General features: G+C 41.2%; 1 protein-coding gene across 1 annotated transcript in view; it reads right to left on the reverse strand.

Annotated features, from left to right (window-relative positions):
* zswim5 (zinc finger, SWIM-type containing 5) overlaps positions 1-22,542 on the reverse strand; it is a 94,929-nt gene extending 72,387 nt beyond the window's left edge. The window contains exon 1 of the mRNA XM_041804333.1: positions 21,985-22,542. Coding sequence (XP_041660267.1) covers positions 21,985-22,510 — 526 coding nt within the window. The 5' untranslated portion in view covers positions 22,511-22,542. The remainder of the gene's footprint in view (positions 1-21,984) is intronic.
* Positions 22,543-22,783: the final 241 nt, after the last annotated feature.

The following is a 22,783-nucleotide window of genomic DNA, read 5'->3' on the forward strand; positions in this document are numbered from 1 at the left end:
CTCGCCTACTTAAACAAAACAAACTAAAAACATCCTCTGTGTCTGTTGTCTCCGTCGTCTTTGTTTGGGTGTGAGGAGGAGGAGGGTGGTGTGAACAGACGAGCCAGAAAAAGGGCACCGAGACACTTAAAGAGGAGGGGGGGCCACGTTTCGGGGGCATGCATATAAAAGGTTGAGAGGTCTCGACCAGACTGATCCTCACGGCTGTTGACCACATTAATCATGATGCAGAGAGAGGAGCAGCACTTGACTGCTCCTATCAATTCAATTTCAGTCCTCCTTCCAGTCCCTCCATTTCTCAGGGCATCCCCTCCCCCACCATACAGCGCTGTAGTCTCTCTCTCTCTGTGAGTGTGTGATGGACTGCTGAGAGCCTAATGAGCTCCCTCCCTCCTCTTTGGCTTTTTTGTGACTATTGAGTGTGTGTATGAGGTGTGTGAAGGGGGAAAGGAGAGCCGGAGGTGACAGGTTGGTTATGTTCCTCTACATTTGCCTTTCAGCTCTCCTCTCCTTCCTTCCTTCCTTCCTTGCTTCACACCTCCTCTCCCCCCACTCTCTTCTCCCTCTCCTCTCACTCCATCTTTACCCCGACCCTATTTCATCCTCTCCTCCTGTCCTCCTCTTGGTCCTCTTTGCAGTCAGTCCTAGCATTCATTTGTCGGTGAGGCTGCGGCCTAATGGGCCATAGCAGGCCTTTTCCACTAAAGAAACCCACACAGAGTGCTGTTATTAGCAGGCAGAGAGATAAAGAGGAGAGGAGGAGGGAAACTGGTGGAAATGCAGCAGAACAGTGTGCAGAATGAGAAAAAGGTAAAGTGGGGTGACTCATATTAAAGCAGCGTTCAATTAACAAATGCTGAGGTGGCATCTTTGGCACTGCAGCCCGAGTCGATTCTTTGTTTTTTATGTCCCACCAGTTAGTAGGCTGGCTGGTTCAGAGAGGAAGAGGCCATCGATAGAGCAGCGTGACCCAGCAGCCTCTCACAGAATAGAGAGGTGAGTCATTCTGTCTGTTTACATGCACAGTTCAGTCCAGATTAGGAATGTTCCTAGACGTATCATTTCCCACTTGATTAAATGGAAAACATAATTGTGTTTATTTGACTTTAGACTAGTTGGTAGAACACATTCTGCAAACCAACGTCTCGCTGCAATAGCACAAAGTTGGTTTGCAGAATGCGGCTAAAGTTAGCAGTATTAGCATCATCAGCGTTTGATTATATCTGCTGGTTAGCTTCCACATTCCTGAGCATAATATCATCACTTAATGCTTCCATGATATATTACCTGGATAACTTAAATCCCATTCTCAAGACCAAAATAGGGCTGAACCATGCTGTGATGCTAACAGAGCTAAAGCAGTTAGCAGTTGCGTGCATTGTTGCAGCAAGACAGTGTTCATTAAGAACAGCTAAAGCGGCTACTAGTGGTAGGCAGCAGCATTACAGTTTGAATAGGATTGTAAGCCTAAACTGATTTTACAACAGTTTGTAACTAATTTAACCAACTTTTTATTCTGGTGCTGACTACAGAGGGATCCAGATTTAGCTGTTTAGCCAGCTATTTAATGACATCCCTAGTCACAATATAGTAATACTGCAAAAAGGCTTTTTAACGTACTGCCCCAGTGTACAAACAACAGGGGAGAACAGATTAGCCTACAGGGTATGTCTGGCCCCTCAGCTGTGGGTGGTGATATCCCCCTTTAAACAAATTTTACCTGCCTTTTTTGTTGTTTTTTAATTAGACGCACTAACAAAGGAGGAGAAAAGCCTAGACTATTCTGCTACAGCATCCCATTTGAGAAAGAAAACCCAAAGAGAAGCATAAACTGGTAACACTATAAGATGTTCTACTGGCCTTTTAGGAGACAAAAGACAGAATTGCCAACACTAAAAAAAAAAAAAAAGGGGGGGGGGGGCAACATAAAACAGCTTTTATGACTTGAAGGGCCCAACCTAATACTTGACGTCGCCTTTTAGTTGGCATAACATAACGCAAATCTATATTCCAGTTGGCTATAGGGCTGGACAATTAATGTAAATGTAAAATGTAAAAAAATGTAATGGAAAAAAAATAACGTAACTGTGACTGATGACATTCAGCAATGTGAACATTAACCCTGCAAGGAGGATCAAAGATCGGCAATGCTAGTGCTAACTTTAGCTACAATCTGTAAACCTACTTTACAGCATTTACACACTGATGCTGTGACCAGTCAGATGTAATGTTTAGTTTTTACCAGGGATGCGCAATATTACCAACATCAGTCAGCATCAGTACTGGCAGATTTTACCTTGAAAAGTTTAATACTGGTAAACTTCTGCTGATATTTACAGCCACATATATTGGCCGGCAGTACAGATCAGATACAGGACTCAAATAAAAGCAGAACTTCCAACTGTATCATCAGGTATAGGTGGATGCAGATGGCGGTACAGACTCAGCTCCTGAGCCCAAGCTGAGAACAACTACCAGACTGTCTACTTCCCCACTCCTCTCTCAGCTCTGCTTGACTCAGCCTCTCTTTGCACAGGAGACACTAGGTGTTTTTCATATGATCAAAAAAGAAGGTGTATCAGTGTCAGTATCGGCTACATTTGGTGTGGAATACTCGGCAAATCAAGAATAGCCAAAAATCCAGTATTGTGCATTCCTAATTTCTAATTTATTTGGGGTGTTTTCTTGACTTTTGTTGCCTAAACACGATTAGAACTTGTGTTAGCTAGATGTGAAATTATACCCCAAGGCTCGCCACCAATATACATGCCAGAAAAATTGGACTGCAACTGCATTATGTAGGCTAGGTGTAGTTGTCTAGACAGCACAAAAACACTGGCAATGTTGGTGTGAAGAAATGCTGCCAAAATTCCAGCACAATAAGGCTCTGTGCAGGAGCTTGCCTGCAACTTTTGGTCATTAAAGACCAGAAACCTTCCACTTTTGGTCGCCTTTGACTTCTACTTTTAGTGCTGTGCTATCAAACCATGTTCTGTAATTTTCACTTGAATCGTGACGTACTTTGAATTACTGGCACTACAGCAACCTTAATGTCTTTAGATTAGATTGGTTTGACTCCTTTATCCTCAAAAATCAATCTTTAAAACCCAAAGCCTCTCCAGAAAGCAGAGAGCTGCTGCTAATCTAATGTACAAATCTTTATTATAGCTGAATGGACGTGCTGGCGCATTTTAAACCCGTGAAGAATGCCTCTCCTTTCATTTATATAAAAAGGATCAGGATTATCTGAATGCAGTACTAATCAATTCTTTGAGGTGATTTTATCATTGTATTTTTTCCCCATAATTCACTGCTTTGTTTGCAGCTGAGTGTAAGCAGAGCTGCAGAGCCAGACCAGGAGTGGGGCTGACTGCAGGCACAAAGGAGAACTGGAGACTTTTTAGGACCTTCAGGGGGTTAAAGAGTGGTGTGGCATTCACATTTTAGATTCAAAGACTCCGAATAATTCAGCCACACAGGAGGCCTCGGCCCATTTGCTAATGCACGCTGACAGTCTGAATCACCATAATAGGGGGACTTGGTCTCTAAGTGATATAATTATTCGTAGTTTTAGCGCTAAGTGCATCCTTTAAAACCTTGTCCACACATTTCAGAGGAGAAAGAGGGCGATAAAAAGGCTGGAGATGACCACAAAGAGACAAGCTGTACAGTCAAAAAAGATCAAATGGATTGAAGAGGTGAGAACAGGTGAAGTTTTAAATGCAGAAAAGGGTTCCTTTGAGAGGAGTGAGGCAGATCTAGAGAGCACATCTCTACGCCATGACAATATCAGCAGCACACGCCCACAAAGAAAGAAAGAAAGAAGACATGCTGCATGGTTGTTGACTCCCATTTCCTCAGATCAAAGCCAAGCAAATGTATGGAAATAGTTTCTAATCCAGCTATAATAGATGTCGCTGGCACAATGGGCTCCTATGGGCCCTCGTCTGTCTTGTTGGCAGTAATAGCACTGTTGCTGAAAGCGGCTCTGAGTGCTGCCCAGATTGGAAAAGTACATAGGAAACAGGCACTCGCTGCAATACACAACTGTGTGTTCAAAAGAGGAGTGAAAAGAAGGAGTGATGGCTATCTGCGCTTGATATCTGTGATCTGCGGCTGGCTGCTGCAAGTGGAGATGGCCGACACAATAGAGCAGCACATTTAAGAGAAAGAAGGCCCGGTTTGAGCACAACAAAAAGCATGATGGGAACAAAGTGGAACTCCTTCATTGCTTATTACTGTCGTTTATAATGTTGCACTGCAGACTTCTGTAATTCGTGCAAGGCCAAAATATTCAAAGAGCTGTTTCCCCAAACAGTCTCCTGCTCTGCCACACATGAAACCAGAGCAGATGATCATGTTTATTGCAAAAGGTCAGATGTAATCCAATTAGCTCTGTGAGTCCCTGATCTTTCAGCGTAATGCTTTAGTTTCTGTATCGGCTGCCCTTTAGGAATACTGAGGAGAAAGCAGGCCAACGTTAGGATAATACATGGGTTTATCTTGAGGAAGTTGTTAAACCGCTTTGGTCTTTCTTTTTAGAATAAAACAGGTAAAAAATCCTAACAGAAGTGATAATAAAATAGATCTGCTTAGATTAACATCAGTGACTCCATGTGTTGAAGTGTTTTTTGGTCGCTGACATGGATGCCTCCCATGTTCTCTATTTCTGCCGTGAACCAATCCTCGAAGCATTTCTGTTCTTTTCCAGAATAGCCCGCGGCTAATAATAGAGAACAGCGGATACACAGATCCAGACACACACCTTGAGCAGAAGTTCTGCTTGACTGAGATCTATCCAACCATCAAGTAATCAATATGAGCCCAGAGATGGAAAGAGGAGTGCTGCAGCTTTCACCTCAACACATTAAAAAAGGAGTAAGGAGGAAGGGTTTAGGGTCAGTATATCAATAAAGGGTTTAAATATTAATCTGGATTTCTCTGGGTAACAGACAACTTCATCTCTCTTCCATGGGACAAAAAGAAGGTTCATATTAGAGATGTACATTTCAGGTACTATTGAAAAGACATAGCCTATTATTCCAAGAATATTCTAATTTCTCGCTGTCTGACTAGGATGCGCACTATGGTCTGTTAGCTTGACGCTAACACATAATGGAAATTGCCATTGACTGGCTAAACATGTCAAAAGTTGTCTTTTTTACTTGAGAATAGATCTATTTCTCACTAAATACTGCTTAGTAAATAGATCATTTATCTGATAATTTACTTTAAAACGCTGAATCCAATCCTTTGTTCCTTAATATAAAAAATTATGGTGACAAGCTAACAGCAATCTGGCTGTAGTACATCATTACAACCAGAAATCAACAGTCAACTGATACTGGTTTTTCAGGGCTGATATTGATTATTAGTAGTTCATGAAAACCAACGTTTCTGACTGATATGCAATCATTATTAAGTAGAACATACTTATTGACAAAAATAAAATTACACAATCAAAAGATTAGAGGAAAATCACCAATTTAACAGTTTGTATCGATGCTAGAAATGGCAAACAAAAGTGTAGCAGTCAAAAAACAGGAAGTGATGTCATAAGCTCACTGTCAGTGGCACTCAGCGCTCAGTGCTGATTGACTAGTGCTTGTTTGACATTTAGCCTGCTATGGGCCGGGCTTAAAGCGAGACTGCAGAGTGAAAACGAAGCCAGTGTGGAGGACACACCTTGCAGCAGAGCAAAAGTAGCAAACTTTTTCATGTACTTATTTTGTTGATGACTGGCAAAATAAAATGCTGATGCATATTAATTAAGGGATGTCATGGTTAGCCAGCTAAACTGTTAAATTCAGGAATCAAATGAACCAGCACAAGATTTACGAACTGTTTAAACTTACTATCTCTCATTTCTAAAAACACGTGCCTTAAATCTCGGTCAAATGTGCTACAAAAACTGCGATAACGTCTCCCACCACTAATAGCCTTCCCTAGACTCTTCACTGAAGCATGTTGTAGGAACAGCATAGTATGGCGGTGTTTTAACCTAGAAAATGAAAATAAGGTTGTTGAGGGTCATGAATGATGCGTGATGACATCAAGTGTGATATTTATCTACAAAGAGAAATGAAGGTTGTCGGAGCTAACTGCTGACTTTAGCCTCACTCTACTCAGCACATCAGCCTCCAAATACACCCACTGACAGTTACCCTAAGATAAATTTGACTGCTGTCTGAGCATTTTCTCCACTTCAGACTAGTCAGTTAAATTAGGGCTCCTGCAAAGAAAATAAAATTTAAAACTTCTTAGGACGTTTTTATGACCTAAACTGAGAAAAATTGATGCCACTTTTTGCACGGAAAATGATCAAAATGAAAGACATGAGATGTCTCAGTACACCAGACCAGGGCTCAATTTTTTTATTTAATGCACTGTTTACGCAAATGGACTAGGGCAAATACATTTTTGGCCATAAATGCACAAATGTGATGCTTTCTGGCACATTTAATGCCTTTATTCTACCTACGTACATGCATATATTCAGGCTGCACTGCATGAACTGATGTCAATTGTTACTTAGACGAGCATATAAACAAAAAAAACATGATTAGAATCTTATAGCAGGTAGGTCGATTTTAAATCTTCAATTTAAGACTTTTTGAGACCCTCTAAGGATTTGTGGGAACTTGTAAATGTAAATTAAATGTGCATTTAGTTGAAGGGAGAAATAGCCACCTGTTAACATCACTAATAACATAACTGGCCAATTACCTAGCATTGGCCACAATAATCAGTCTATAATGACAGAAATAGTATACTTTAGAGCTTATAGTCATATCAAAACTTTATCATTTATGGCAATTCAACTATTTTAAGGTCATGACCCACTGCTTGACCAATAAAAAAGAATCAGTGCTTTTGTTCTACAAGATCTACCTTCTTTGAACAATGCTACCTGTCACAGTTTTCCTTTCTTCCTTAAATCATCCTGGAATTCCCCTCATGTCATGTTTCATGCCACTGGCAGGCTTTTATTTGTAAGGAAATAGCGTCACTTAATCTGATGTGGGATGAGTTAAAAAGATTATTTTACACGTAGGACAAGTACAGAAAATATGCAGCAGACAATCCGATTACAAGAATGACTTTGATTTGGGTCTATTTGCATTTCAAACAGCCTCTTCCCCTCCATGTCCACTTCTCTCCTTTCTCCCCAACATTTGTTAGGCAATTACAGCCAAACGAGGCCGTAATAGTCCAGTCTCCGAGCCTCTGACTTCTCTTTCATGTCCAGCCTCTCAGAGTCGTGGACAGCAGCCAAATGTGTACAACAACGACGCTCTCGGACACAGAAAGCCAATAAAAGACAGGTGTGGAAGAGAGCAATAACAGAACACAGCAGACTGGCAGCTTCAAAAGCTAAAAAGGACGAGGCCAGCGGTGATCTGGGCTCCTGCACGCCCACCACCCGAGGTAAAAGCACTAAAGGTGGAGGAAAACACGCTGAGCATCACACGGGATGAGCAGGCATGAAAACAGGACGGGGTGGTAAAAGAGTGTGTTTGCTCTGTTTTTTATCATGTGCTGATACAACCTCTATACACACATGCTGTGTTGGTGAACAGCTGGAAGAAAGGAGCTGTTGTTGAGGGACAGAGCTGAGCAAACACTACCAACGGCTAAGAATGACTTTTTTTTTTTTTTGCTTGCAACTGCAAACAAGTCCAGAGTGGAAATGGCATGGCTGGAAATCGCAGCAAAAATGTGGCTGAAACACCCGAGGCCAGGTTTAGGGAGAAAGCACATACTGGAAATACACAGAGGGAAAAATGGAAACAATGCCGGATATACAGCACAAAAACAGGTGTTAGACACTGCCAGGAAGAGACTGATTTTCAGTGCAATGTAATGTAAGGGGTTGTTAAACACAGTGTATTTATTATCTATACTAAGGCTGAATGATTCGCAAAAATAATCTCATTGCGATTATTTTTCCCAATATTGCGATTTAATGTGCCATTATGTTTAGGTTACCAATCTAATGTGATAAACAAACACAAGCAATAAATCACACTTTATCAAAAAAAGCACCATATTAGATAAATAAAACTAGGAATAAATAATTTTAAAAAAGAAATTCTGATTGCGATTTTGGTTCATATGGCAAATTTGAAATCAATGCTATATTTAAGGGGATGATTTTTTTTTTTAATTCTTGTTTTGAATAAGAAAACCACATACATGGTGAAGAAAAGTAGGATTTTTGTAAAAAAAAAAAAAAAAAAAGATTTAGTCTTTACAGAGTCTCTGGGGGCCAGACTTCCAAATAAAGAAAAATTAAATCAATATTTTGTTATGATCAACATTTCATTTTAATAGTATTTGTATTTTCTTTCAAATCACAGGACATTTTCAGGCATTACTGGTGAGATCTATTCTGATATTTACTGCCGTAGACCACAAGGAGACAGGCATGCCCACAGAATTGGCTGGAAAGAATGGGCCCTCAACTATTATGGTTTAGCACCAATATGAGCTCATGTTTCACACTTTTCTCTACTTCACTGCTTAATTCTGCCATTTCTGCAACACTTTGTGCCACTTTTGACCAATTTTTGCTATTTTATCACTCTCTAACCCAATTGTTTGCCATTCTTTAACTCCTTTAAACCATTTTTTCTTGCCTGTTTTATCCCTCCTTTATCCATTTTTGCCACTTTTGTCTATTTTTGCCACTTTTCAGTCCTTTTTCATCATTTTGCCACTTTTAACCCATGTCGTTATACTTTTTGCCCCTTTTTTCCTCTTCTACTAATGGTTTGCCACATTCTAACCTCTTTTCACCACTTTTCCTGCAAGTTTTTGTCCCTTTGTGCCACTCCACAACCCAGCTGGACGCTTACCGCCCATTTTTGCCACTCTTTAACCCCTTTTCACCACTTTATCTGGCCATTTTTGCCAGTTTTAACACCGTTTTTTTTTTTATATATTTACTAATAATGGCTGACAAGTGAAGTTGTTCAAAAACTGTTTGAATATTAATCGCTTTTAGGGTGGATTTTACAGCTGCCGACATTTAAAGCCAAAAGATACTCTTAAAACCACAACATTTTCTCTTCCTGCTTTTCTGAATTTAATGATCTTCTAGGGGCCAGACAGGAAGCTTTGGGGGGCCTGATTTGGCCAAACATCTACTGCAAAAAAACTGTAACTGGTATTTTGACACATTTCAGGTTAAGAAATATTGCACTGTCTGCGATTTGAGTATTGTAGCAGGCCATATTGTGATTTAATCTAATTTGCGATTAATTGCCCAGCTCTAATCTATACCCAGTTAATCAATACTTTTTACTTTCAACCTGAGTTCCAAAAAAGCTGCATTTAAAGCTAAGTAAGGTTAGCTATGTGCCCTGAAATACTGCTGACTAGCTCACAAATCTACACCTTACTTTATGCATAATAATCTGCAAGGTTCCACATAATAGCTTCCCGAATGCAATCACTAACCCTTTCACCTCCTTTATACCTCCACCTTGCAGCTCAGTGAGGGCAAAAAGTGTTGCGCAATTCTCAGATCAATGTTTGGTAACAGATTGAATTCATGAGCATCTTTTCAGTGTGAGACAAATAAAAATCCATAAATGAACACTTTGCTTCCCTTTTATTGTGTTTTTATGTCTCAAATCTAACATACAGACGGTTGTCTTCCTGTGTGCTGGAGGACGCTGTCGAACAACCACCTCTGATTAATGATTTTATATAATCAACCCTTATGTGCTCTCATACACGCACGCATACAGGTGCCTCTTCTATTTGATGAATACAACAACAGAGCATCCTCTAATGGCCTCATCTTTCACAAGCCTCTCTGAGAGCTAATAAGAGTGCCGGGACGATTTGTTTTACCGATTTTCTCTTTTCGAGTGTGGCAGGCACGGAATTAATTACACTGATTAAATATTGTCTGTCTGTGTTGTTCACAGTGGAAGGGCTGAAGACGGACCGTGTGAGTCTGTCTGTGTGTGCTAAGTGGCAGAAATTGTGGCTCAGAAATGTTGTTTTTCTGTGGATAAATAGATCAACAACAAATGCACTTAAGGAAAAAAAAATTCAGACATGCTTTTGAAAATTAATGTTCAAGCATTCAGTCACCTCTTAAGCGAAGGTTAAAACACTTACATGTTGAAAATGTCTAGAAATGAAAGTGATGATTTGCATTTTAACAAAAGCCTTATATAAGCACTTTTCTTTAAATGATCTTTACGACAAAAACATCTCGACCGAAGAATTAAGCTACTTTAATAAACATATAAAGGTAAGAACATCATGTAAAAAAGGCAAAAACACACTAAAGTAAACTACTCTGGTAATAAAGGAAGAAATAAAGTCAGAGGAGAGCAGAGACTAATGAAATTTAAAGTGGCTCCTATAACATTTAGGAAACTTTTTACACACCGCCTTTAGAAGGCACAACACTTCCTCCCATTATAGCTTGATACAATTTGTAAAACACTGAAATAAAACAGTGGGGTGAAGATGTTCCACCCCGGATCTTGGTACTGAGAGTAATGGTGGCGAGTAAAGTCAGAGCCACAAAAACTTAATATAGTTTTTTGATGGGTAATGTGTGCATAAACTCAAGATTCGGCTGCAAGGGTACCATTATTTGGGCCACTATTTCCTTTATACTAAAATATGTAAGTGCAATATGAGCATGACTGAATATACTGATATTTTCACCAAGTAGTTGACTTCATCTAAACAAAGGGCATACAGTTAATAGAGACTGATTGAGATAACAGTGCTAAATTGATACTTTTTAAAAGGTGCTAATGCATAAAGGAAAAAATAAAGGCAACAGCTAAATAAAAGTTTTCTCGGTGTCATAAATTATTCAGAAATAAGATGCAAATAGAAAACATAAGTAAATAATAATATTTTGTGCCCTTCCTTGGGAGTGATGGGGATCTCATTGGGGTGGCAGGGTACCGAAATGAAGCACCAAAATCCGTCTTGCAATTCAGTACGGTAGGTATCGGATGTGATGGTACCAGTACTATGTTAGTACTAGATTTTATTACTCATCCCTATTGTAGGGATGCGCCATACATCAGTTTAACATTGATAAGAACCAATATCAGCCACTGGTAAAATATAACATCAGACATCAAAGAAGTTTAATTATTTGGCAAAGATAAAGTCACCTGTCAGACAAATACTGATGTGTTTAATGGTTAAACTGGAGAGAAAATGTTGATATAGTGGGAGTCTAACACCAAAAGAAGCAGTGAAACAAACATTAGTATCAGTAAGGGAAACTGACTGAACACAACAAAAATGGCAACTGATTAGGGATGCAACAATTTGTTGTCGTTGGCGACAATAATCCATTATGACTCCCGTCACCGACAAATTTCATGTCAATGAATCATTTGTTGAGCCCGCACACCTTTTTTCATACAGCGTGCTGCTATTGTGTTTGCAAAATGTTGTTTTCTCAAGCTGAGATGTTTGGGAGTGAGCCATCTTTCATTCATACTATCTGTGTTGAGAGTTGGTGGCGGCCTGATGCAACATCTGCACATCCTAAAACTTCGAAAGTCTAGGAATATTTCACTCTTGATGGCTCAAAAAGGACTATTTGTAATTAGCAGACCTTAAATGTCACAGGAGCACATTGGCAATGCGTTTTTTTCTTTCTATGCTAGCAAACGTTGGTCATCCACTGGCAATGTCGTCCTGGCTTTTAACATTAATGTAACAATACAGTGCTGCAGACAGAACCCGACACTTTTCCCTATTTACTTCTAACTCAATAGTATAATGTTACGGGGGCATTTTTGTTCCCTCATCCTGTTGTCTTCCTCTGATGTTAACACGATACCTACGGAGTAATGCGCCTCATCTCTTTCACTGCTTGTGAACTCTTAAACAGTGGAGCGAACTCTGACCAACATACAATAATTAGACGTCCGTTTCAGTGGTCAGTGACTAGTCGACAATAGGAATAGTCATTAGTTGCTTCCCTAAAACTGATATGTGTTTATGCCACATTATGTGTGTAAATAGTGCCACTATACTGTCGGTTATTACTGGTGTCAAACCAATGCATCAGTGCATCCCTGATAACAATAGAAACTAGAATTAATTTTCATGATTATCAGGATGATTTTGATTCTCTTCTAATTAACAGCGATATAAGAAGCTTTTTTGGCAATGCAGTTCAATGAATGACTCAGTTGGTTTATTAAGATTTTCTTTCAGCTGATTTTGGGCCGTTCAAAAGATTGAAGCTTATAAAAATGTTGATTAAAGCAGCTTGAAAATGAAAACTGCAAAAGAGCAAAAGCCATTTGAAGATAACTGACTGATAAATGATGCTGCTAATAAAAATGTGTCAACAGAGGTCAGGTGTTTTCAGAGAACATAATGCATCAGTTTTCCAGTCGTTTCAAGGGCAGAAACCACATAACCCTCCAAAATAAACTTTCCATGGCTCCTGTTTCTAAATCTACACCATCAGCTGATTGATCCAGGGGTCTGACCTCACTGGAGTTACTCTCTGTCATCCAGAAGAACATGAGCCAACATCTTGACAATGTGGAAACCCTGCATAGACGTTTTCTCTGACTGTTTTTGTCAACTGTCTGACCTCTGCCTCACACAACAGTCATGACTGAATCTTTCCAGTTCCCCTGCAGAAACCACCGGCACGGACTCCAGCAGCCCCACGCACACAGGAGAGAGAGAGAGAGGGCGAGATATGATCTGGCCTGAGTCGACGAACATCTCCTTGCAGAGCCGGAGCCTACAGACAGAATATGATTAAAGTGCGAGTCATCTTTTACTGATGTAAGTTACAGAAACAGAGCGGGAGAGAATGGAGAGCAAGAAACGGCAAGAAAGACGGAAAGCAGACGAGAAGTTACACGCTGAGAGAAGGCAGATAAAGAAATTAAAAATAAGATGAGAAGAAAAGGTAGAGGCGATAGAGAGATATAAACTGAGCTGTGTCAGTGGAAGAAAAACGGGAGATGAGGCAAGCAAGGATGAGCTCACCGCCTCCTCCTGTCTTTTATCGCAGCGCTCTTGAGCAACCAAAGAGCGGATTTACACCAGAGGCTCGCAAGACTTTTTCCACAACAAGGAACCCCGCGGCCATTCTGCCAGGAAATTACATCTGAGGAAATACTGGCAAGACCAACCACCCACACCTCACTACACAAACACACACTCAAGAAAGTGAAAAGTGGAGCTCATACATGATCTGACGCCGAGTAAATGCAGTGAAGGAACTCCGTGCTGAGAACCAAACAGCTGCTCTTTTCTTTCAGACTTTAAAGTTACACAGGATCATTTTTATATCTGAACTGTTCACAATCACACAAGTGTGCAGGCTGGTGTCATTGGCAGAGATGGTGCTACAACGTAAGATCCCAAACAGTGCAGACACTTCAAAGTTTGAGCGATTTCTCTGCTTTAGACTTTATCAGTCTAAATTGAGCTGTTGGTTCAATCAAAACATTCAATAATGTCACTGTGGGATCTGGAAAAGTCAAACAGCTTCATTTAACTGCACAAACCACTCAGCAATAACAATATGACCCCCTTTGCAATCCAATACTACCTTAAATTCTACCTTAAATTCAGCTTTGACAAGAATTTTTGGGCAAATTTGGGCCAAAAATTGAGGCTGAAGTACGGTGAGTAGGCTGTCTGAGGGCAGCATCAGGTGGGTAGGAGGATAGACACAACTCTGCTTATGCTCTGGATGTCCTTGTAAACTGTCATGGGCGTAGGAAAACAATCTGTTGGAAAAAACAACAAAGTGCACACCTTTAGGACAGAGTGAGGGGTGGATATAGCAAGTAAGCATGGCCTAGGGCAGGGGTGTCCATACTATGGCCTGCAGCCTGGTCTAGCCTAAACTCCACTGACGTAAAGGTTTGACAGCCAATACTTACAGCTGACTTTTGCCAACACCAATGTCATTCTGCATCCCTGGTTTTAAAGAAATCTCAATACATGAGATTTGTTTTTACGCTAACCAAAAGTTTTTAAAATGACCATGTGAATAATAGCACATTCAAACTATCTTCAGGAAAGCTTTCAGATCCATTAGCTGGGTAGTTTTTTCCACAGGCTATTTTACATATCTATGGAAAGCCTTGCAGATAGATGGATTGAAGGCTGATTAGAGTTTAATAAAGTAATGACAAGGTCATGTTAAAAGCATGATTAGGGTCCATCCAGCAGTCGTAGATTTTAAGGACCAATCTGCCCCTAAAATATATCCTTGCATCCAATGTCAGTGAACGGCAATCTTACCACCTTCTTTATGTAAAAGCAGTGATGCCAATGCCCTCTAAACGCTTAAAAAGTACTTTTCAAGCTTGGTCCCTGCTTTGACGACGTATCGCAGAGAGATTATGATGAAAACAGCAGACTTACTTCTGAAGCATGTCAATAATTGCTGTTGGCATTAGCACCAAGCAAATATTTGATAAATTGTAGCATTGTGATTGACTGTGATAGTCCTCTTTCCAGGCGTTGTCTAGCCCCACCACTCTTTGTCCTAATGTCATCATGTCCTTTATTTAGTCTATATTGTCTATGGGTCAAGCCACAGCACATTTAGACCTCTGAGATCACCAACGCTGACACAGCAGACAAAGAGATTTGTCTGATAGCAGCATTAAACATATGTTTTAAACTTAATCAGCGTATAGTTAAATGTATCAGATGCTGCAGGTTTTTTAGACAGCAAAGGGTTAAGTTGAGTTTTGTAGTACAGATTTTACCACACAAATATGTGGGGGGCCACTTCAGTTGACAAAATTGCCAGATACTGCTCGATACTTGGGTCAAAAGTGACACTATTTTGCATCTTACTCTGACACCTCAGTGTACTTCCTGTAAAGCAATGCTCTGCCTGTGACAAGAAGCCAAAATACTCAAATGTTGAAAATAATGTTAACGATAAAAGCACGTACAGGCATTTTACAGGGATAAAATCATCCAAATCCGGAAACTTTCTGAGTCAAAGCAAAAACTTTCTGATCAAAGACTAAAGTCAAAGCAAAGTTTGAAACTGAGCAGACGTCTGACATCTTAACTTTTGATTCATGACAGTTTTTGGACTGATGTAACTCAGTTAAGGCCAAACTTTCTGAGCTTTAATAAATTCCAGGACCTGAAGTGTTCGGAGTTAAGATGCCTCACAGCGTGTTCAGCCTCCTGCCTGACTGTCCCGTACAGTTTAATCCTGTTCGACTCCGCTGCCTCGCTTTGTCAGAGTCACCGGCGCTTCAAAGGGCGTCGGGGACCCATTACAGCTTTATGTAACGTTACGTAGACGGAGCCGTTCACATACACATACGCACAGATCCCTCCCACCCCCCCTTTCTGTGAACAAGGGGTTTTTCTACAGCTGGGTAACAAAGCATGACCCAATAATCCCAAAGCTTGACTCAAAGCTTAAGAACCCCCTCCCTCCCTCCTCTTATATCCCTTCCTCCCGCTCTCTGAGGACTTTATAAGGCTGCGGTATGGGGGGCTTCTGGGCACACATGTGTGTATGGAGGGTGATGGGGGGGTGCACAAATAGAAGCACGCTTAGCTTTGATTATTCTAATTATGACTTGGAGCGAGGAGCAGATTATTATGAACACATGGGCCGATGAGTTGTTGATGAGCTCACGTCTTCTCAATCCGTCAGTATTACCGTTAAAGGAGGCTGACACACAAAAGACCTTCAGTCTTAATGTACGGGGGCGGAGGGCATCGAAGGGACACATCAGTCAACTTAATTTATAATTGTTGAAGCATAAAAGCTGTACTAAGTGATTAACACTGGCAATTTATGTTGGAGGTCCTCTTTTTTCCAAATACAGTCAGTAGAAGTGAGCTTGGAGGTGGTGTTCAAGCTGCAGGAGCAAATAGAAAGGAAGACAACTTGTCAAGTATTCAATTTTCTGTCAATAAGACGGGAAATAAAATGTGAAGATTTTGTGTTGCTTCAGGCATTTCTTCTGGCAGTAGGCAATGGTTCCGCTCCTCCTCTCAAACACTCCTGCTCTTTTCTTAAACTTTCTCTGACCCGCATATCATGGAGTCCTGCGGAGTTTAAAAGCAGATCTCACCCTGATCAGCCCCCTCGCTGACGATCCTCTTAACAATTACCTGAAACATGAAACTTGCAATTCCCGATCAGGCTCCAGGCGCAACATTTCGGGGAAAAACTTCACTAAATGAAGTCTAAAGACAAAAGGAAAGGATTCAGGAAAAATGAGCTCATGTTGAGCTTGTGATTTAGCTGTGAGGAGAAAAACTAAAGGCTGAAATCTCATGATGTGTGAGCTAAAAGTTTTCCAGTTTCTCACAATGTGAAAGTTGCAATAAAAGTCGAAGATTTTCACTAAAGGCTGTCTTATGCATCAAAATCAATGGATACATTTAAACTTTTAGGGAATCGTGCACCAGGAAATCTAAGTATCTAACAATTAATTCCCTGCAATTAAAGGAATATTTACAAAACTATTTTGTAGGAAATGCAAGACAAAAGGAAAACAGAGTTCTAACGAGGGTTGTCTACATTAATTCTATAACGCAATGCAATTAAGATCCATAAATGAGGGCATTAATTTCCTTTAATCGGCATTAATCGCAGGCTGTAGTGTCCCTTTTGAGCTCACTTTGGTTAAGCCACTGTAACATCCACCTGCAGACACAGGCTCCTCTACTTCCTACTCAATCCATAACAAGTTCTTTTTTCTGTAGTGGTTCTGTTATTGTTATACTTTTGATCTACCTGAAATTCTTCATTACTTTCAAAATAAAAGCAAGTGTCTATTAAGGGTCAACCAAAACTGGGTTATCAGGGCTGATATTGATACCAATTATTAGTAAAGCATGTGACCGATGACCGATATTTGGAACTGATATGCATTTGTTATGACTGCATAGTAAAATGCATGTTTAAAAATTACAGGAAAAAATTTTTAGCACTCGCTCTGTCAACATGTAAAACCCTACAGCGCGACACTGTAGCAGCAGGAAACAGGAAGGGATGCCACACACTTCCTGTGTCAGTGTTGACTGGCTGGTAGTTGTTTGACATCAAGCCAGTCAGGAAGTGGACGTTAGTGAGAGATTAAACAAAACCAGAGGGCGAGACACACCTTGCAGTGAACCCAAGGTAGCAAACCTTTGAATTGACTGAGTTTGGCTGATTATTGGGAAAAGAGAATGCTGATCCCGATAATCAGCCAGATGCCAAATATCAGCATCAGTAATCAGCCAAGCTGATAATCAGTCTACCCCTAGCTCTTTTCTATCCAAACAGGAAGTCAGTTCTTCTCTATCCAACCAGGAAGTCAGCTCTCCTCAATCCAACCAGGAAGTCAGCTCTCCTCTATCCAACCAGGAAGTCAGCTCTCCTCAATCCAAACAGGAAGTCAATTGCACTTAATTGAAGATGGTGCAAAAATACAAAATGAAACAAAAACAGGTTTAAAGGCAAAATATTGGAATTTCAAAATAAGACAGAAAGCAGAATTAATCCTAATTGATTATAGAACTACTGAGATTAATAGCAAATACCCTGCGACTATCCTGGTCGTAACAAATACATTTTTAAAAAATCAGCCTTTTGATGCATTAAGCCCACACTGTCCCAAGATCTTGTCAGCCCTGAAGAAGACCAGTTTGGCCAAAACATGTTGGCTTTTTAATGATTTGGCCATTACAGTAAAGGCTTTTTAGTATTTCCTTCCCCATTTGCTCATTTTGTTGTTTGGAGTGCCCGGTTTTCTCCTCCTTTTTGGACCCCCCCCCCCCCCCCCGTTTTCCAAGAGCACCCAATTTTGGTTTATTATTTAAGCACCTTAGTCATATTGAGCAGCCAGTCAACCTCCCTCTTTTGCTGTCCCAAGATCTGATCTGTTATTTTTAGGTCAGTCAGACATCTAATATCTTTAATTACATTTGACCTGAGACCTTCTGTATTTAATGGTGATTATTTTACATCACCATGGGTGCAGGGAGACACTGCAGTGGCTTACTTGTTAGAAAATCTATTTTATGATGTCATCTTCAGGAAAAAAACATCCACAATAACTGAGTGAGTACCCTGCTGTTTGGCTGACACCAGGCACTCAGGGAGAGTTCTGGGAAAGGAGCTGTTTAAGCTTCTTCTGGTTGCCAACGCAGATGAGCTGCATGGCAAAACAGCAACCCTAACCTCATCTTGATGCATGAAGCTTGAGCGGTTGCAACGTCTGATCAGTTTTTTAACGCTGTCAGACATCTAATATTCTTAATTACATTTAACCTCAGAGCTACTGTAATTCATGGTAATTTAGTAGTTTTTTTTGGGGGGGGGTGCTTTTTGGGTCTCTGAGGCTGCAGGGAGACGCTACAGTTTGCTAAAAGGCACCATAAAGCGTGCAATGAAAAAGTTAATATAGTCATTATGGGCTTTAACGAATATCAATTACTGCATTAATCATGTCAGCCCTAGTTAGATTCAAAGTAGTAATTTTACAAATGCATGGTTTGATTTCATAGACAATCTTATGTGAGAATGCTGTTTACCTGTGAAAGCTTTCAGAGATTACAACCTTGGTCACTCACCTTCCAGCTTATCATAAAAGCATTAAAGACTTACCCACAGTGATAATATATATATATATGTTTTAGTAGCTAACTAACAGTTTTAATCCAAAATCAATTTATTTCAACTTGATTCATTGTTGAATTACAATGGAAAAAGTGCAGGGAAAGAAAGTCCCAACTTGTGAAACTATTCTATGAAGTCATCAATAGCCTGTGAGTAGCCTGCTGTTTGGCTGACAGCTGGTGCTTATGGAGAGCCCTGGGAAAAGAGCCATTTCAGCTTCACAGATGAACTGCATGGCAAGACAGAATCCCTAACCTCATCTTAAAATAAAGGCAAAGATAATCACTGTCTTGAATACAACCACATAAAAACTTTTTTTTAATTAACAAGCAGGCTCATCAAAACAATGAATCTGCATTTTTATGTAATCAAAAGTTCAGGGTCAGTTTTCTTAGACAGTTATTCATTGAGATGCATGAATTTAACCCATGCAACACCAAGCATGTGCCGGCTCGTCTCTGCAGAAAGCTCTTATTACTAAGCTTGAAGCTTTCTTCGCCATCTTGCTTTCTTAAAAACAAGTATTGCCGCTATTTAAAGTGGCGATTATAAGATGCCATGTGAGGTGAAAGCTCTCTCAAGCCTGTCATTTACAGGTGTGTAACTCTATCCTTAATGAGCGCATTGTGAGTGAGCATGCTCGGTTGCCCAACCTATCTAAATCCTGCAGAGAAAAACAACAAAACACGATTGTTCCCCTGTTAAGTCAGGCAGCAAACTCTTCACGCAGCAACTGGTTCCCATGGTCTGGGGAGTGAAGAACAAGCCAAATCTTATCTTGATGTCACACAGCTATTTAGCGCGTTTTGTGCTTTGTTAACAGAAAGACAAAACCGTGCATCTGACTGACCTTGAGGGGGGGATTGGAAAAAAATTTGGCGGTGAGGCAGGTAAGACTGGAAGTGTTTGCTTACGGGTGTATGCTTTGGTTTGACCGTTTAAACTCCAGCTGGGCTAGAACCCACTTAGTAATATAAGGTTGATTCTGGTGCAAGCAAAAGGAACCTCTTTAACCTCCAAACCCATGACCTCACTTGTGTGATATGTTTGTAAAGACAGGAAGTGATAAAAGTAGGCCATTACTTTTAAATGATGGTGCACAATCAACCATTGCATAAGGTTCACATGTCAAGCCTGGAGGCGAACAACAAACTAGCGCCAGAGCAAATCTACTTTTAATAACTTTACTGTTTGCACGCATCCATCAACTCCCTAAGACAGATTCAGACTTGCAAAACTTTTCAATCTAGACTGAGAGCAAATATCACTTTCATATTCAGGAGGCTCGAATTTCCTTTAGTTATGGGCTGGAATCGATGAGCATTTATAAGATGCAATTAGATACAGCAGTCACACAGGAAGGCAGCAGCCACAGTTTGCAGCTTCCCCCACCTCTTCCTCCAGATACCTTGGAGCAACATGAAACCCCAGACAAGCTCCAGTGGCTCTTGCACCATATGGCCAAAGAAAAAAAACTGCTCCCAGTAACCATAAAAGGCTGTTTTTTGACTATCCACTGGTTTCATCTCGTCCATTTCCCTCGTGTCTGGGCTCATTTTGTGGCTGTGCAGAGCCTGGAGTATGGGGGCTAATGAGAATGTGAGTGGAGATGGAGCTTTGCGGAATGGCCCTTTGTTTGGAAACAGCCTCTCTGCAGCGCTGGAAATGCGAGACGCTTATCGATCATTTCAACTGGGAAGCCTTTTGTGTTACAAGAGAGAGAGGGGCTGCAGGCAAACGCGCCGATAAAAGCAGTTTATAACGTTATAAACAGCTACAGAGGGGTTAACTTTAATCATAAAACACCACCAACACTCACACAGCGTGTATTTTCCACGCTGGTGGCGACTGCGCTCTTTGTCCAGTGCGACCAGAAGCAGCAGCAGCAAATAAACAGAAAGCTGCGGGGGGATTTTTTCGGATTAACGTTGGATTAATCATAATAAGAGACCCAATAACCGCCTTTGTTCCTCGCCTAAGCCACCCTCAACCGATTTCGAGTTAAGAAAAACGACTTTTTACAACAAGCAACGCGTATAAACAAACACAAAAAGCTCAAACGCTGGGTCCTTTTGTATCCGCGTCTGTCAGCCCTCCTCCCCGCCTCCCCATGCTTCTCTGCCGGGTGACGGTTCCAGGCAGCGACCGTCGACGAGGAGCCCCGGAGGGGGTGAAAAGTGCTTATACTTGCAGAAAGACAGCTTTTACTGTGATAAAACCCTCATTCAGAACAAGGTTGTGCCCCATACATGAAGGGAAAAGTGGTAAAAACGCAAAAGCAACAGCTACAACTGGGAGCCCTTTAATTTTTAAAACTAGCTGGTCGGCTAAAGCTACAAAGCGACCTTATCTTAGCTTCCCCTTTCAGACTGAGGCTCAAACGAGGGCTGGGCGATACATCATGTGTTTAAGATTCTGAATTGCACTGATGTTTTGTGTTGTGCTGAAATAAAATTGTATCTTTCTTATGATAAATTACAAAAAATGCAGGGAAACTCTTGCAAAAGGTCTTAATTGTACAAATGCATTGGCAACACTTGGAGAAGTGGGTGGAACTGGTCCACTTGTCCAAATGTTGCCAACTTATTTGTCCAACTTAGGCATGGTCTTTTTCTTTAGCGTGACTGACAATATTCTGAGATTTCATCAAATTAATTGAGATTTTAGCTTTTTGAAGCAAACAAAATATGAGCTTTGATTTTTTTCACTACTGCAATGTATGAGGAAATGTTGGCAATGTTATTGTCCAATTTAAACCATGTTTAAGAGTTTTTTCTGCATTTTTTGTGTTTAAACAGGCAATTTGCCCAAAACTAGGTGTCTTGGACTTCTGCTTTTGTTGCCATTGTACTAAACAGGTATCAATTGCCTTTGAAGTGCATGTATCTTGTAATGTTTATATTTATGGTAATGTGGAAATCACTGTTTATTCATTTTTTGCAAGAATATCTTCTATCTCGATTCAGTTAACTAAAAAATCTCGATGTGATTTTTGGTCCATATCGCCCAGCCCTACTCCGGAGCAAAGCAACAATAGGAAGCCCTTTAATTTTTGAACAGCAGCAGAGCAACATTATCTTCCCTTCCCCTTTCAAACAGAAGCAAGTAAAAGCCTAAAACTTCGCAGAAAATGCTCCTCTTTTGACAAACTGCGCCAAAGACGCACACATAGCAGTGTGCAGTTAAATGTGCGGGGAAATAAACGCTTTGAATACTTTCCACGACAGCAGGAAAAACTTCCATCAATCATCCCCCGTGAAGCTCCAGCAGCAGCGGCTCACTCTTGGAAACGGTCCACAGAATAAAGAAAAGAGCTTCTCCTTGTTTTCACGCTTAAATATTCCACTTACCGACTTGTAAAACGTTTTCCACACAGCCGGTCTCTAGCAGCCTGATACCCCGACGGAAAGGCAGTCCGTCTCCCGTCCCCACAGCTCCGGCTGCCCCCACGGCAGCCGTCGTACCGGCGGTAGATCCTCCGCCGCCACCGGCGGTTGTACTTCCAGACCCCGCGCCCCCAGCCCCGCCGGTAGCCGCCGACGGTCCCTCCTCGCCGGCGACTCGGCACTGAAACGAAGAGTACATGCATATCTCCTTTTCGTTACGGGGAAAAGACCAGTAGACGATGCGGCGCTGGACGGGCTCCGGGATCCTCTCGAAGCGCTCCTCTACTCTCTCAAAGGCCCACTTTTCCGCTACTGCTTTCGCCGCGCAGTCCAGGAGAGACTCCGGTGAGCGATACCGAGAGCTGGGCGACCCGCTGCCGTGGCCGGGCCCCGGGCCGGGACCACGGGGAGCAGGGCGCAGGCAGGGTCGCTTGCTGGCCGGAGGTAAGGAGAGGAGAGGATGGGGCTGTTCTCTGCGTCCTTCCGCCATAGCGAACCGATCAACACTGACGAGACCAACCGTGTACGGACACCGAGCAGCAGCAGGAAGCGACTACACTCACACTGAAACTCACACTGAACAGCCAGTGTCAAAGCAGACAGGAGCGCACAGTGGGCTTCCGCTCAGGAATTTCAAAATAAAAGTCCGATTAATTTTATAAGAACTCTAAGAGCAGCACCTACACATGGGTAACAACATTCAAGTTATTTTAAATGCTTAAACTTTTCAATTTATTTCATCAGAAAAGTCATACTTTGGACC

Source organism: Cheilinus undulatus, linkage group 13 (assembly GCF_018320785.1).
Source record: "Cheilinus undulatus linkage group 13, ASM1832078v1, whole genome shotgun sequence".
Taxonomy (NCBI): Eukaryota; Metazoa; Chordata; class Actinopteri; order Labriformes; family Labridae; genus Cheilinus; species Cheilinus undulatus.